Genomic DNA, 17,146 nt, shown 5'->3' with positions numbered 1-17,146 from the left:
TGTTTCCTCTTCTTCTTTTGTCCTTCATCTGCCAGCATTTTGTGTCATATGTTTGACCATGATGCCCTTAACTTTTCACCTGGCACTCTACTAATTTTCCTGTCTGTCCTAGTACTAGACTGTCCTGAGGTTGTTGAACATGAGACAGGTGCAGTCAACTCAAAACAGATGAAGTACAGTGTGCTGCATCCTGAGTTATTATTATGCAAAAAGGTCACCACAGCTCAGTTCAAGAAGGACCTCACAGAACTGCTTGAAAGAGTCCAGTACAGAGCCACAAAAACAATTAAAAGAATGGAGCATCTTCCATACAAGGAGACTGAGGGAGCTGGGGCTCTTTAGATTGGAGGAGACTGCAGGGTGATCTCATCAATGTTTATAAATATGTAAAGGGTGACTGCCAAGAGGGTGGAGCCAGGCTCTGCTCAGTAATGCCCTCAGTAGGACAAGGGGCAATGGGTGGAATTTGAGGCATAGCAAGTTCCATGGAAACAGGAAGAAAAATGTTTTCACTGTGAGGGTGACAAAACACTGGAACAGGCTGCCCAGGCAGGTTGTGGAGTCTCCTTCTCAGGAGATATTCAAAACCTGCCTGAATGTGTTCCTGTGTGATCTGGTCTAGGTGATCCTGCTCTGGCAGGGGGTTGAACTGGATGATCTTCCAACGTCCCTTCTAGCCCCTAACATTTAGTGATTCTGTGATTCTCAGTGAGCATAGATTTTTGCTCCATGGTGCTTTGTTGAAGTTTCATCCAGAGCAGAAGGATAAGTCCCATACATACACCAAAAAATATGGAAGTGGTAAGTTCAAAGAGATGAAGAGATTGATATTGGCAAATTGAAATATTTATTATAAATAACTTGGCTGAGGAAAGCTAAGCAATCATGATAAGCAACTCCATACATCTGAAACCTTTAAAGGAGAAGGCAGAATGAGTTACAGTGGAAATATTTTGAGGAACTGCAGAAATTCATTGGGGTGAGACTTCTCATGGCACCTATTCTCGGTCAAGGAAAAAATACACATTTCTTGCAGCAAAACAGGGGTTAGGAATTTTCTTTCCCAGTGAAATTTGTTTGGCAGAAGCAATACTTTTGTCTCTTTTGTAATGCCAAGCTCAGTGTCAGCAGAAAACATCTATGAGTAAGAACTATTGGAAGGGCCAGTGTCTAAGTTATGAGGCACTGGATCACAGTCGCTATTAAAGACAAATCTTTAATGTGCTCCTGTAATGAAAAATGGGTTTGGGGGAGTTTACTTTTCTGGCTTCTATTCTAAAGCTGGCTTTGTCTGCTTGAATTTTGTTGAGAACCTATCAGACTTTCTTTATATCTGAGCAGTAGGAACGCTGAGACCACTGTGGCAAAGATCTTACTAGCAAGACCTGATTCAGTTTTCTAGGGAATAAAGAATGACTTCACAAAGTGATGGTGTAAAATTGATACACCATCTGGCATTCTAGATAGCATCTGTACAATAAGTTGGTCTTTCAGGGAAGCTTGTATGGACAAAATAAATAAAGAAAAATAGAAATAAAAAGTCTAATTAAAGAAGAGGGGGAAAGCTGTCTGCTTTCCATTGCAAAACAAGAATCCACAGAGTCTTCTGTAAAATGAGTGAAGGAAACAAACAAAAAACTTGAGAGAATAGATGGAATCTGTTAATAATTCAATGGGAAGATGAGGCCCCAGCTATGAGAAATTCAGTTTTGATCAACTGCAGAAAACACTCTGAACTGGCAGGCCTCAACTGATGGAATAAATCTCTTCTATTAACATGAGAGATAATTTTATGTAAATATATTAGGAGACCTTCTAGCAGAGCTGAACGGTTTAGCAGTACTGCTTAACTCGTTTGTAGCATTTGGACCAAGGTCTTCTGAAGGAAATGTCTGACTAAATTAGTATTAACCAGGTTCCTGGGAGGCTCAGTGTGTTGTGGGTATGTCTCGGTCCAGAGAGGGAAAGAGACTCAGTTTTTTTGAATATTCCCGTGTTATGAAATTAGAGGCACAAATGAGGCAAAAAAATCAACAGCTAGACCATTTATTACACAAATGAAGTGGATGGATCAGAAGGGGAGAGAGAGAAAATAGGGAGAGAGAGAAGAGGAAAGGAATTATATTACCACACCCCTCATCGACCAAGACAGTTTGAATCTGTGGAGGAAAGATGCTGCAGCGTTAGGTGTAGAAGAGATGCTGGGTCTGTAGAGGAAGGGTGCTGCAGCTTTGGCTGTGTTGTCCTCTGAGCAGCCTCTTCAGCTCCATGAGTTGCAGCAGGTGGAACTTAGGACACAGAGGGAGGGTTCCTCTTGGTCTGCTACTTCCAAGCTACAAGGTGATGTCTCTGTCCTGGTATTCTCTCCGTTTTTCCTTCTTGGCGGCATTGGCCATTGTCTTCCTTCTCCTGTGTTTTTCTTGTGTGTTTTTCTTCTCCTGAGCCAGTAGTTGCTCAGGTCTTTTTATACAGTGTTTTAGTCCTTAGGTATGTGTCCAAGTATTGTCCCCCAGGAAATTGTCCTTAGGTAAGTGTCCAGGTATTGTTCCCCAGGAAATCTTCTTGTGTATTCCTTTGTGTTTGGACAGGGGTCTGGAGGAAGTGGGGGTGGGGGTGGGAGGTGGGGGTGATGAGGGACCTCTGCCTCCTCCTCCATTTACCTGCCCACACACCCAATACAGGGGCCAGGTGGTGAATCCATTGTCTCACCATCCTCCCTTTCCAGGGTACCTGATGGGTGGAGATGATCTTGTCTTATGCACATTCCTGAAGGTATCAATAGCAGTGGCCTTGGTCCATTGTCTGGACCAGCAGCAAAGGTGATTTTATCTTTGTTGAGTCACATCAGGAGAGAGAAGATTTTTACAGGGTAGTTGATCTTGCCTCCAGAAATGACATGTTGATGCTAGTTATGCCAGCTGCTTCCAACACACTGTATTAGCTACCTTTCCCAAGTGGGGCAAATTCTGTCACCTAGGAAAAGAGATTTGAAAATCAGATCAGGCTGTGTCTGGGCTTTGGTTCTCCTCCAGTTTCCATCCTTTCTGCTTTTAACTGGTTTCACATTTGTGTGTGTTGTTCCAGCTTCTTTTTATTGTTGAGGTTTGGGAAAGATCTCCCATTTGTGGGAACCTCTTTATAGCATGTAAATAAGCTATTGTTATAAGTCCTCAAGACACTGGTGGATGCAGCTGGGCTTGCTGACAAGCTGCTTCTCTGAGAAAGATGCCACCATCATCCAAGTTAGTCAGCCTGTAGATGTGCTAACATAGTTGAAGTGCAGTGCAGCGAAGCATCATCTAGAACAGGAACCGAGCATCTTGCTGGTTCTCTCATGCAATGCTGCAGGCTTGGCAAAGAGTGTCTGGAGAGCTGTCCAGCAGAGAAAGACCTGGGGGTGTTGGTCCATAGCCAGCTGAAGATGAGCCATGAGTGTGCTCAGGTGACCAAGAAGGCCAACAGTGTCCTGGGGTGTATCAGAAATAGTGTGGCTGGCATGACCAAGGAAATTAATATCCCCCTATGCTCAGCACTGGTGAGGCCACATCTTGAATACTGTGCTCAGTTTTGAGCCCCTCGTTACAAGAAAGACACTGAGGTGCTGGAGGGTTTCCAGAGAAGGGCAGCGAGGCTGATGAAGGGTCTAGAGCACAAGTGTTATGAGGAGTGTTTGAGGCAACTGGGGTTGTTTAGCCTGGAGAAAAGGAGGCTGAGGGGAGACTCTCTCATTCTCTACAACTCCCAGAAAGGAGGTTGCAACCAGGTGAGGGTTGTCTCTTCTCACAAGAAATAAGCAATACATCAAGAGGAAATGGTCTCATGATATACCTGGGAAGTTTTAGATTGGATATTAGGAAAAATTTTTTCCCTGAAGAAGGCTGCCCAGGGAAGCGATGGAGTCACCATCCCTGGAGGTGTTTAAAAGACACACACATGTGTGGTGCTGAGGGATATGGTTTAGCATCAGACTTGGTAGAGTTAGGCAATGGTTGGACTCAATGATCTTAAAGGTGTTTTCCAATAAAACAATTCTATGATTCTTCCTGGAAGGTGTGAGTTCAAATACATTTGTTACAGCTGCCAAAGACAGAGGAAGCTCTCTTTGTCCATGTTGTGCTGGTGCTCGTTATTGTACAAATGCTTGTACAAATACTTGTCAGTGATGTGTAATGGACCAGATGCTTCTTCCTGATACAAAGCACATCCCTCCAATTAACATGAGCTGAGAATCTAGGCCAATGTGCTTGCAGTACTGCTTAGAAGTTTGCAACTGCCTGGACATGTCTTTTGTGTAGGACAGCAGGAGAAACATCTGCAGCCTTGTAATTTTTCCTCTGCTTCCTTTTAGGTCCTAGAAGGAAAAAAAATATAGGTAGAAGTGCGCTCTTTGGGTTCACAAAAATGTATGACCTTATCTCTCAAGTATTTTGAAACATTCATAATCCCACTGTTGACTTGAATGTGCTGGTAGAAATTCAGAACATTGAGTCTCTGATGCTCAGGTCTGAGTCTGCAAGCGACAGTCCACAGTTGCCTTTCACAAAATGTGCAACCATTTTGACAACAAGCTGAGAGAAAACAGTTGCAAACCATTCCTCAGGTGTCTCTAAAGGATGGATAAGGAGATGGAGCAGGGTGGAGGAGATCATGGAAAAATCTGAGAAGAGAAAGCCTGGCTTCTGCTTATAGCTCAGATGAGACACATGTGCTTTGTGAAAAAGCTGTGCTGCAGTTGGTACCCTATTGACCTCAGTAGGGTTATTTTAACCCATGACATTTTACCAAGCATAGAATCATAGAATCATGTTGTTTGGAAGGGACCTTTAAGATCATCAGGTGCAATGCTGACAGGTCACCACTAAACCACGTCTGCACCTACAGGTCTTTTAAATACCTCCAGGAATGGTGACACTGTCACTTCATGATCCTTTGAATTATGCTTTGCCCTCTGTGTTAGAGAGTGATGTAGATAAGACTGTGCTGGAAGATTGTTTTAAATTTGTTGTATGTGGAAAGCTGAGCTGGGAGAAGCAATAAAAGTATTGAAAAGCAATAGGAGCATGAATCACAGAATCATTCAGGTTGGAAAAGACCCTCAGGATCACCAAGTCCAACCAAGAACCCTGCTCTACAAGATTTTCCCCTAAACCATATTCCCAAGCACCACATCCAAACAACCTTTAAAAACATCAAGGGTTGGCAACTCTATGACCTCCCTGGGCAGCCCAATCCGATGCCTGAAATTAAGAATATTATTAGCTCCAAGTTGACTCCAAGTCCTTTCCTACATGACTCCTAACAAGTCATATGGTATGATATATCAGAGAAAACACAGTGACAGAAAAGTCATTTCCATTATCTCATTTTCCTGTGTCCTGTTCCAGAATTGCACATGAATCCAGGTGTATTTTAGATTGCTAACACATTCTAGTAACACTTTGAGAACTTTTGTTCATATTGGAGGTCTCCATTTAGACCAGGAGGGTTTTGGTTTAAGCCTCCCTGGCTAATAGTCTGTTTTCTGTCCTGTGGAACATACAAATAGCACAGCCCTTATTAAATATGAATTATACTTTATCTTTTTGTGTTATACAATGTCACATTTGCAGGTGCAGTGTCAGATGATAACCTGGTGATCTGTGTTTAGGAAATCATCTTTACAAAACATTGTGGGTTATCATCTTTTGCCTCAGTGAGCCAGAGGAGTGACATTTCTCAGCTGAAGTGGGTAGACAGAAAATGCATCTGAGATGATTTACTCCAGCTGAGAACTGGTCCTGCACCTGTGGGAACAGTGGCTTTCAATCTCTGCTCTCCAGCAGGACAGCACTTAGGAAAATCACTCACTGCATCATGTTAGCACACTGACACCACAATTTGCTGTTGCTGCTTGGAAAAATAGTCACCTTCAGCCAAAAATTGGGTTCAGACACTATCACAGGCATGTGTGTAATGCTTTGTCTTTATAGGAAGCTTCTAAGGTTGCATTGTAGTAATGACTTAGGTGTCTGGAAACAGAATTTGGAATAAGAACCTGGAAAATCTATCTTTGGCTTTACTGCAGATTTTCTAACTGACCTTGGACAACTGAAAATCACTCTATGCTTTATTTCCTTTCTCTGTAAAATACCTATCTTGCAGTATTAATGTTTGTAAAGATCCTTGAAATCCTAAGATAAAAGACCACATTATGGAGCACAGAGTAATTGGAATAGATGTATCCTATAAAACAGAGCCACCTTCCAAACTTGGGGGAAGAAAAAAGACAGGAAGAAAAAGCCCATCCTGTCAGCATTCTCAGTTCCCCAAGCAGTTTGTAGGGAAGCTACCTAAACCTAGCAAATTATCTGTCGTGGTCTTCCCAAGTGTGGAAGAAATGAGCCATCAAGCCTTGATTAGGCTGCTTCTGTGGCTTTTGGGCCTTAAATATGGCCATGTAGTACTTGGTGGGTTTCTGTTCTCATTGCTTTTAACATGTGCTTTGCCTTTAGTGAGGGCAAGACACAGTGAAGCTTAGCTGGTTATAGCAAATTCCAATGTGATGATGTGAATCCTACAGAAGTCCATGGTTAATGAAGTACATGCTGAAGCTGTTGCTTTTTGAGAGTAGGCTAAAGGTGAACCTCATCTTACTTGTTGAAAGTTCTTAGACAAGTCTTAAGAAAGTCTTCAGGAGCAGCATCCCACCATCAAGACATGCATTATGGCTCCCAGCTTTTCAAGACACAAGGGCCTGAGCTTTCTGACCCTTAGGAATTTCCAGCCACAGAGCTAGAGGTAAAAAAACCTGATTTTGTCAATAGACTTACTGTTTCTTTTCTTTTTTCTCTTTCTTGCAGACACGCATGCGTGATTCGAGGCCAGGTGATGACAGCAGATGGGACCCCTCTAGTTGGAGTAAACATCAGCTTTGCCAACAATCCTCTCTTTGGATACACAATCAGCAGACAAGATGGCAGGTAGGATGTCTTTATAGGATTTACCATGTTCAAGCAGCAGTTACAGCATTAGTGCCATCAGCAGTAAAGAGAAACTCCTTCCAAGAATGCATTCATTGTTGATGCCTTATGATTATGTTGCTGCATTGTTAGTTGTTATGGGATTGCATCTGGCTGGTGACTGGTCACCAGCAGTATTCCTCCAAGTTCAATTCTAGGACCAGTCCTCTTCAATGATCTGGATACAGGAGATGAATGCACCATTAACAAATTTCCTGATGATACCAAACTGGGAGGTACTTTTGACTATATCAAGGGACATGAGGCCTTGCAGAGAGATCTGGATAGATTGGACAGTGATTAATGGAATGAAATTTAACAAGTCCAAGTGCTGGATTCTAACATGGAGTAATTCTGCTCACAAGTATAAAATGGGAGAGGAGTGGCTGGAAAGCAACCCTGTGGAAAGGGATCTTTGACTGCTGGTTGACAACAGGCTCAGTATGAGTCAGTGTTGTGTCCTGGCGGCCAAAAGGACTCCAGGATGCACTCCACATCCTGGAGTGCATCAAACACAGTATGACCATCTGGTCAAAAGAGATGATTATCCCACTGTGTTCAGTGCTGTTGTGACCTCACCTTCAGTACTGTGTGCAACTCTGAGCCACACAACTTAAGGGTGTGAAGGTACTTGAATGCTTCCAGAGGAGGGCAAAAAAGTTGGTGAAAGAGCTGGAAGAAGTATCCTGTGAGGAGTGCCTAAGAATTTTTGGCTTGTCTAAATTGGAGAAAAGGAAGCTGAGGCAACCTTATTACTTTCTGCAGCTACCTGAGGGGAAAACATGAAGAGAGAGGTGCTGATCTCTTCTCCCTTGTACCCAGTGGTAAGACACATGGGAATGGCTGCACTAGAGGAGGTTTAGATGGGACATTAGGAAGTATTTTTTACTAAGAGGGTGGTGAAACAACTGAAACAGGCTTCCTAGAGAGGTGGTCGATATCCCAAGCCTGCCAGTGATTAAGAGGAACTTGGACATTGCCTGTAACATGCTTTAACTTTTGGTCAGCTCTGAAAGTGGTCTTGCAGTTGGACTGGATGATTGTTGTGGGTCCCTTCCAGATGAAGTATTCTATTCTGATCTTTATCAGCTATTATAATTAACTTTGTGATAACATCTAGTATCTTCATCCAACAACTGGGCAATGAGTGCCCATGCATGTAAAGAAAGAGGCCTCCAGTTCTATTCTTACTTAACTCATGCTAATGAATAGGAAGAAGTCATTAGGGTTACAGTTGTGTTAGAGGCACGTGCTTAAAATCTGAGCAATCATCCTCAGCCAAAACAAAAGCATTGGAAATTGGGAAAGCCTTTCTTATCTTTTGCCTGTCAGTGCTAATTAACTCCTTTCTTTTCAGAACAAAAATGAAGCACAAGGGGTTCCAGATGCACATGCTCTGTGTCTTGACTACCAACCACTAACGTTTGGGAGAGTATTTATAGATTTTAGCATCTCTCCAATCTGTGGCTTTCATTAATGTTTGCCTTGGCCAGAGAAGCTGGTAGAATAATGATGGTGGCTAGGAGGATTTCTGAGTGATGTTTCCTCTCATGGGTGACATGTCTGTCAGGGCAGGTTCACAGATTTTATTGGGTTGGAAGGGACCTTCAAAGGTCATCTTGTCCCTACTCACTGCACCAACTGCCTCCAACTAGATGAGGCCGAGGACCTGAAGAATTCCTGGACAGTAATGCCTGCCATAACCCTTTTCCAGCTGTTTCCTTGTCATATGTACAACACCAGGCTACTGTGTGTGACCTTTAACTTAGATTACAAGTATTTTGAGTAAGTGACAATCTCTCTGCTTTAAAATGGCTCTGTGCTTCTCTCCTCTGGGGGTTTATCCTCAACTGCACTACTAGGCAGCAAACACACCGGTGAGCTAAACAGGGACGGAGCACGGAGTTCAGTGCTGCTATCCCATCTCAAGACTTTTGTAACATTTGACTATTTCCAGTGCCTGTGCAGTGACAGGCAAATTCCCCCTATCACAGTGTCACAGTATCACAGTATCACCAAGGTGGGAAGAGACCTCAAAGATCATTGAGTCCAGCCTGTCACCACAGACCTCATGACTAGACCATGGCACCAAGTGCTACGTCCAATCCCCTCTTGAACACCTCCAGGGATGGTGACTCCACCACCTCCCTGGGCAGCCCATTCCAATGGCCAATGATTCTCTCCATGAAGAACTTTCTCCTCTCCTCGAGCCTAAACTTCCCCTGGTGCAGCTTGAGACTGTGTCGCCTTGTTCTGGTGCTGGTTGATTGAGAGAAGAGACCAACCCCTTCCTGGCTACAACCACCTTTCAGGTAGTTATAGAGAGCAATGAGGTCTCCCCTGAGCCTCCTCTTCTCCAGGCTAAACAATCCCAGCTCCCTCAGCCTCTCCTCATAGGGCTTGTGCTCAAGGCCTCTCCCCAGCCTTGTTGCCCTTCTCTGGACACATTCAAGTGTCTCAATGTCCTTCTTAAACTGAGGGGGCCAGAACTGGACACAGGACTCAAGGTGCAGCCTAACCAATGCAGAGTACAGGGGCACAATGACTTCCCTGCTCCTGCTTGCCACACTATTCCTGCTGCAGGCCAGGATGCCATTGGCCGCCTTGGCCACCTGGGCACACTGCTGGCTCATGTTTAGGCATCTGTCAATCAGCACCCCCAGGTCCCTCTCTGTTTGGGAGCTCTCCAGCCACTCCGACCCCAGCCTGTAGCTCTGCATGGGATTGCCGTAGCCAAAGTGCAGCACTCAGCACTTGGACTTGTTGAATGCCATCCCATTGGACTCCGCCCATCTGTTCAGTCGGTCGAGGTCCCTCTGCAGAGCCCTTCCACCCTCTAACTGACTAACATCTGCTCCCAGCTTGGTGCCATCTGCAAATTTGCTGATGACTGACTCAATCCCCTCATCCAGGTCATCAATGAAGATGTTAAAGCGGATAGGGCCCAGCACCGATCCCTGGGGGACGCCACTGGTGACTGGCCTCCAGCTGGATGTGGCACCATTCACCACCACTCTCTGGGCTCAGCCCTCCAGCCGGTTCCTAACCCAGCACAGAGTGTTGTGCTCCAAGCCACGAGCTGACAGCTTAGACAGCAGTTTGCTGTGGGGGACAGGAAAGGCCTTGCTGAAGTCCAGGTAGACCACATCCACAGGCCTCCCCACATCCACCAGACTGGACACCTGATCATAGAAGGAGATCAGGTTGGAGAGGCAGGACCTGCCCCTCCTAAATCCATGTTGGCTGGACCTGAGCCCTTGGCCATCCTTCAGATGCACAGTTATTGCCACCAGGATAATCTGCTCCATCACTTTCCCTGGCACTGAGGTCAGGCTGACTGGCCTGTAGTTTCCAGGTTCCTCCGTCTGACCTTTCTTATGGATGGGGACCACACTGGCCAGTTTCCAGTCACCTGGGACCTCACTGGTTAGCCAGGACTGGAGGAAAATGATGGAGAGTGGCTTGACCAGCTCATCTGCCAGCTCTCTCAGCACCCTAGGATGGATCCCATCTGGTCCCATGGACTTGTGAGTGTCCAAGTGGCTCAGCAGGTCCTGAACTAATTCCTCATGGATTACCGGGGCACTACACTGCTCCCCGACCCCATCGCCCAGCTCAGGAGGCCACTCATCCTGAATTCCTCCTGCCTTGCTGTTAAACATTGAGGCAAAGAAGGTGTTCAGGACCTCAGCCTTTTCCTTGTCTTCAGTCACAGTGTTTCCCTCCAGGTCCTATAAGGAGTGCAGGTTCTTCTTGCCCTTCTTTTTAGTGTTAATGTATTTGTAAAAATGCTTTTTATTGTCTTTGACAGAGGTGGCCAGCTTAAGTTCCAACTGGGCCTTTGCCTCTCTAATTTTTTTCCTGAATAATCTAACAGCTTCCTTAAACATACCTCGAGAAGCCTTCCTCTCCTTCCAAAGGTGATACAGCCTCTTTTTTCCCCGTAAATCCTCCAGGAGCTGCTTGCTCATCCAGGCCAGTCACCTTCCCCGACGGCTTGTCTTTCGGCACGTGGGAACTGCCAGTTCCTGTGCCTTCAAGAGCTCCTCTTTGAAGTAGGCCCAACCAGTCTGGACCCCTTGGTTCTTGAGGGCTGCTACCCAGGGAGCTTTACAAATAAGTTTTTTAAACAGGCTGAAGTTTGCCCTCCGGAAGTCCAAGGTGAAGGTTCTGTTGGTGCTCCTCCCTATCTCCCTGCACTTCACTATCCCTGCACCCTAGGCAGCCTCCCACAATCACATCGCCCACCAGCCCTTCTCTATTGGAGAACAGCAGGTCAAGCAGAGCCTGGCCTCTGGTAGGCTCACTAAACAGCTGCATCAGGAAGCAGTCCTCCATGCACTCCAGGAATCTTCTGGACTGCCTCCTCTCTGCTGAATTAAGTTCCCAGCAGATATCTGGCAGGTTGAAGTCACCCACCCTACTATAAACCTACTTCTACTGTCAGTTCAAGTCATAGAATCATAGAAAAATAGAATGGTCTGGGCCAGAAGGGACCTCCAAAGGTCATCCTCACTGACCTTCCTGCAGTCAGCAGGGACATCCTTAACTACAGCAGGTTTCCCAGGGCCCCATTGAGCCTTACCTTGAATATCTTCAGAGAAGGGGCCTCTACCACCTCTCTGGGCAACCTGTTCCAGTGTTCCACTACCCTTATAGTAAAAAACTTCTTTCTAACATCCAGTCTAAACCTGCTCTTCTCCAGTTTGAAGCCATTGCCCCTCATCCTGTCACTGCAGGCCGTTGTAAACAGTCTCTCTCCATCCATCCTGTAGGCCCCCTTCAGGTACTGGAAGGCTGCTATTAGGTCTCCCCAGAGCCTCCTCTTCTCCATGATGAACAACCCCAGTTCCCTCAGCCTGTCCTCATAGCAGAGGTGCTCCAACCCCTTGATCATTCTCATGGCCCTCCTCTGGACCTGCTGCATCAAGTCCATGTCCTTCCTATATTGAGGGCTCCAGACCTGTACACAGTACTTCAGGTGAGGTCTCACCAGGTCAGAGTAAAGTCAAAGGTGTTCCTTCCACATTGTGTCCTTCCCAGCCTCCAGCTGAGCAGGGTGCCCAGGGCAGGGGAGAAAACAATGTAGCTGGAGCATCAGTATGCTCCTCCAATCTTCAGTGGACTGCTGGTTCCTCAGGGCCAGCTGCCAGCCACCAGAACTTAAATTAGTTTCAAGGAGCTCTGTGCTGCAGTTTGCTGACTCAGCCCCCAACAGATACTCAGCTCCAAATGATAAAAATGACAGAGATAGCTGTCTGAGAACAGGGAATATGACACCAAGTAGCATTCATCCTGAATCTGGGGTTTCTGTCGCCAGCTGCTGGTGGTCAGTCTAACCCCACACTGTGTGGTGTCAGCTCTTTTGATTTTACTTTTTTCACCTTGCCCTCAAAGCAATCTGCTTCTACAGAAACCTTGTGCATGTCCAACGTTCAGCAAATTGCCCAGTTGCAGTACTGAGTCTCCAGGATCATAAAAATACCTTCCAAGACTGGCTGAGGAATATGTGCACATATTTTTTTCAAATGAGGGAGCACAGCAGTGCATCTGTGTACTCTGGAGGTAATAAATGGACAAGGGAAAGCCCTTCTTTTAAAGAACACCCAAAACCAACATCTTCCTCAAGTGCTGAGATCTTCTAAAAATTACCTTGAAAAATTAAGAGCATGCAGACTAAAATTGTCAGGGCAGAAAATTATGTGAGACATCCCTTACTTCTAATCCTATCTTTGCTGCTGATTTAGCAGGTAGCATTAGATGCCTCTCTTAACCTCCCTTGGCCAGCCAACCAGCCTGTGAAAGGGAGATATTTACTTGCCTTCCTTACTGATTGTTACAGCATTTATTAAATACTATTTGTAAAGCACTTGTAAAAGTGTGCAAAGAATTATTTCTATTACAGTTTCTATTATGCGTTTTGATGGGTTTCAGTAATTTTCTGAAAGGAGCATGACTTTGTTCTCATCAGCTTCTTCACAGGGCAGTTTTCATGTGATTGAGACACTTTATTAAAAACAAATACAACAAAAAACCCAAAACCCACCAACCAAAAAGATGCTCTTAAGCAAGTAGCTCTTCCCAAACTGCAGTAGCAGCCTGCATGCATTCCCAGTCTGTAGTACTGCACCGTCATAGACCATCTTTGATAGCATTCTGGGTTGGAGTGGAGGGAAAATGGAAGCACATGCTTGCATGCTCTGTATTCTAGGGGTTATGAGAGAACTGCAGAAAGCTCACTGGCTTTATTATTTGACATACCCACCACAAGACTATCTGTTCTTGAAAATGTGCACTGAGTTGCCTTAAATTGATTTAACAAATCAACTTACTGATAGTAAGGCAATAACTGTGTGTTTGAAGTGAAGAAGTTTAAAAGGCAGAATTGGATCAGTTTAGCAAAGTTGATTCTTAGGCTGATTTTGTTGTTTCAGATTTGGCTTTTTGGTTGGTTGTTTTGTTGGTTTAAGGTTTCTTTTGTTTGTTTCTTTGCTTGTTTTAGCTTTATTTTGCCATAGCCAAGTTTCAAAATGAGTAAACTCACAGAATACATCCAGTTGAAAAAGATCTCAAAGATCATCTCAGGTTTTAAATGAATGAGCTGAATTCTTCACCCCTCTTAGTGGGTTCACTGTATTCAAGGTTTCTGCATCTGTGGAGCTCCTCTCCTTGGAAGACAGACTGGAAGAGTTGGGGCTATTCATTCTTGAGAGGAGAAGGCTCCAAGGAGACCTTCTTGTGGCCTTCCAGTATCTTAAGGGGCTTACAAGAGAGCTGGCAAGGAACTTTTTAGGATGTCAGGTAATGATAGGACTAGGGGGAATGGAACAAAAATTGAAATGGGTAGATTCACATTGCATGTTAGGAAGAAGTTCTTCATCATGAGGGTGGTGAGACATTGGAACAGGTTGCCCAGAGAGGTGGTAGAAGCCTCATCCCTGGAAGTTTTGAAGGCCAGGCTGGATGTGGTTCTGAGCAACCTGATGTAGTGTAAGGTGTCCCTGCCTTTGGCAGCGTGGTTGGAACTAGATTATCCTTAAGGTCCCTTTCAAACCTGACAATTCTATGATTCTGTACATCCTCCAATAGTGAAATCCTGGTTCTGTTTAATTCATGGCACTGAGTCTGAGCAAGCTTTTGGTAAGTTCAAGGCTTGTGTGTGGTTTTAGCCTAATTATTGGGGGACAGACTTTTTTTCAGATAACAAAGCATAAAGATAAAATGAAAACTCTTAAACTGCTCTGTTGTATGCATTTCATTGCAAAAGAGTGTTGATAGGTGGAGCAAAGTATCAGTACTGAACCTTTACTCCAGGGAAACCTTACTTGCACCCTTTCAGTACTTAAAGGAGGCCTATAAGAAAGGTGGGGACAGACTTTTTAGCAGGGCCTGCTGAGACACGTGCTGGGTTGAGGCAGCCCCCCTCCCCACTACGGGCAAAAACTAACAACTCAGACAAACGGATTGCAAAAGTGATGGAAAGTTTAAATAGAAGGCAGTGAATGTTTACAGAAAACCAAAAGCGCAGTGACAGAGAAAGATCCCAAACCAGACCCAGAGATATCCCATCCCCACCTGAGGGTACACCCAAGACCCCCAGGGCTCCTCCTTTCCCCTCCCCACCACTGCTAGGCTAGTCTCAGCTGGCCAGATCTGAGACTGCCCATCCCCCGTGGCCTTGGGCCTAGCCAGGCCCAAAGCCAGGAGACATCTCCCCCAGTTACCGGCTGAAGGAGAAGGAAGCAAGAGGAAGTGCTAGACCCTGCACTGGATCTTATAGTGGTGCAGGAATTATGGTAAGAAGTACCTAATTTCCTGTGTCTGCCCACTGGGCTGGACCTCTGGACACAGGAAGCACCTCACGTAGCAGAGGGCACCCAGCCCAAACTGCAACAACAGGACAAGGGGTGATGGTTTTAAACTAAAAGAGGGGAGATTTAGACTACATATATGGAAGAAATTATTTATGGTGAGGATAGTGAAACACTGGCCCAGGTTGCCCAGAGAGGTGATAGATGCTAAAGTCTTGGAAACATGCCAGGTCAGGTTGGAGTTCTGAGCAACCTGCTCTAATTGAAGATTAGTGTAGGGCAGTTGGAGTAGATGACCTTTAAAAGTCCCTTCCAATGCAAAATATTCTGTGATTCTATAAACCACATTTTAAAATAAAGCTTTAAATATGGTGAAGCTGCTACTTTATAAAGGCTGCAAGTCCTCAGTACCCCATGGTGGTAGGGATATTTTTAATGAGCTATCAGGATTGTCTTTAAACTTATTCAGTGTCACCTGCCATCACATTTACAGAATCACAGAATGTTACTGGCTGGAAGGGACCTCGAAAGATAATCCAGTCCAAGCCCTCCTGCCAGAGCAGTATCACCTCTACCAGATCACACAGGAATGTATCCAGACAGACCTTGAATATCTCCAGAGAGGCAGACTCCACAACCCCCCTGGGCAGCCTGTTCCAGTGTTCTGTCACCCTCACAGTGAAAAATGTTTTCCTCCTTTTTCCATGGAACTTCCTATGCCTCAACTTCCACCCATTTCCCCTTGTTCTGTCATTAAGCATCACAGCAGCTTTGGCATGGCTCTCTCAGAATGACCAAATACATGAACTTTCAGAGCAAAGAAATAAGAAAGGGTTACAATTTTCTGTGTTTGGGGTTTTTTTGTGTGTGTTTTTTCTTAATCTGCTTTGTGGATAAATACAGGATTTCATCCTCTGGCCTGTCTCTCCAGAGTCTTTTAAGAAAAACAGAACAATATGACTGTACCACAAGGATGATTTTTTCAGAGTGATAAAAGAGACATTAGAGAGCAGCAGCAAAACCAGAAACAAAATTATCTCATTCTTTCAATCCCAAGACACTTTTGCTCTTGCTTAATTTAATTTCACTAAGGGAAGCTGGGAGGAAGGTTTTTCAGGTTTGGGTTTTCTGTTTGGTTTAGGTTTTCACTTTTGTTCAGCTCATCAAGGTAACTTCAAAGCTTCACCCTGTGACTCTGGGAAAACTGGCTCATTAGTAACAGTGCCTGCTAAAAAATACTGCCTGCCTCTGTTTTCACAGCTGCTGGAACCTGATGTGGAGCTGGTGCTTTCCCTTCTGCATCCTGATTTGTGGATGCAGGAGAGGCAAGGATGTTTCTTTCCAGCAGGCCACCATCCTTGGTCTAAGCTTAATGAAGTCAAGAACTGCTCACAAAGGAGTGAACTGAAGGTGTTTCCAAATAAAAACTCTTCCCACTTGCTTGCAAACTTGTTGAGCATCATTTGTAATGTTTGTTTCTTTCCTCCCGTTTCCCCTTTCAGTGCCTGGATTCATGCAGAGCAAGCTTCTCCCTCCTAGCTGAAGGGCTTGCCAAATGCTAATTGACTGTTAAAAATGTTCTCATCAAAGTACAAATGCTGTGCAGCTTTGCTGGCAGTCCTTGCAAGTGACTCTGCAGGCTGTTGCAAGCCAAGCTCCATAGGGCTGGGAAGCTGATGCCCTTACTTGAGTGGTAGAATAAACACATCTTTAGCTTTTGAAAATGCTTTCCACTACCCCACCCTGTGGACTCAGTTTAAGGTTCTTTCCTGAATGACTTTCTTTTCATAATTATATTTACTAAATGCCACCTCACTCTAGCATCCATAAAAAAGAAAAAAGATTCTCTTGAATGATTGCTTGCCAAAGATTTTTGTTTAGGAGTAGTTTTTACCTGTTGTTGCTCCTCTGGGAGTTTTGAAGCTGATCTGAAAGCCTCTTAATTAATTAAAATAATTTCAAAGACTTTTGCCCAGATTCTTTCTGCCCTTTTAATTACAAAGTGTATAATGCCTGGCTTTGGGCTGTCAGTGCTTTCAGATCCTAGTTCTCATGCATGGAAAAGTTCTTAAGCACAATGGTCTTAAGCAGAGGAGCAGCTCTGCCGAAGCCAGTGAGCTTACGATCTGTGTGAGACTGTTGCACACTAGTGCCAAGCATCAAAAGTGAGAAGCAGGGATGAGAAAACTTTATTTGCCTGAAACACACACTTAGCATTACAATTGAATAGATACTGATGAAAAGGCCAAAGAAGCTAAACAGAGGGATCTTCAAATTGTGTTGAAATCCCTCCCTTTCTCAATTAACACTTCTTTTTGTAGTCTATACATAGCAAAT

At 44.7% G+C, this 17,146-nt stretch overlaps 1 protein-coding gene across 6 annotated transcripts in view; it reads left to right on the top strand.

The window, feature by feature from the left end:
- The window catches only part of TENM4 (teneurin transmembrane protein 4), a 736,598-nt gene that overhangs the window by 620,332 nt on the left and 99,120 nt on the right, over positions 1–17,146 (top strand). For all 6 annotated transcript variants that reach the window (XM_068140091.1, XM_068140118.1, XM_068140125.1 and 3 more), the window contains one exon: positions 6,840–6,959. In XM_068140091.1, the coding sequence (XP_067996192.1) occupies positions 6,840–6,959 (120 nt within the window). The remainder of the gene's footprint in view (positions 1–6,839; positions 6,960–17,146) is intronic.

This window comes from Melanerpes formicivorus, unplaced genomic scaffold (assembly GCF_026170545.1).
Source record: "Melanerpes formicivorus ecotype bairdi unplaced genomic scaffold, bMelFor1.0.p_v2 SCAF_1, whole genome shotgun sequence".
Lineage (NCBI taxonomy): Eukaryota > Metazoa > Chordata > Aves > Piciformes > Picidae > Melanerpes > Melanerpes formicivorus.
This window is presented reverse-complemented; position numbering and strand designations above follow the sequence as displayed.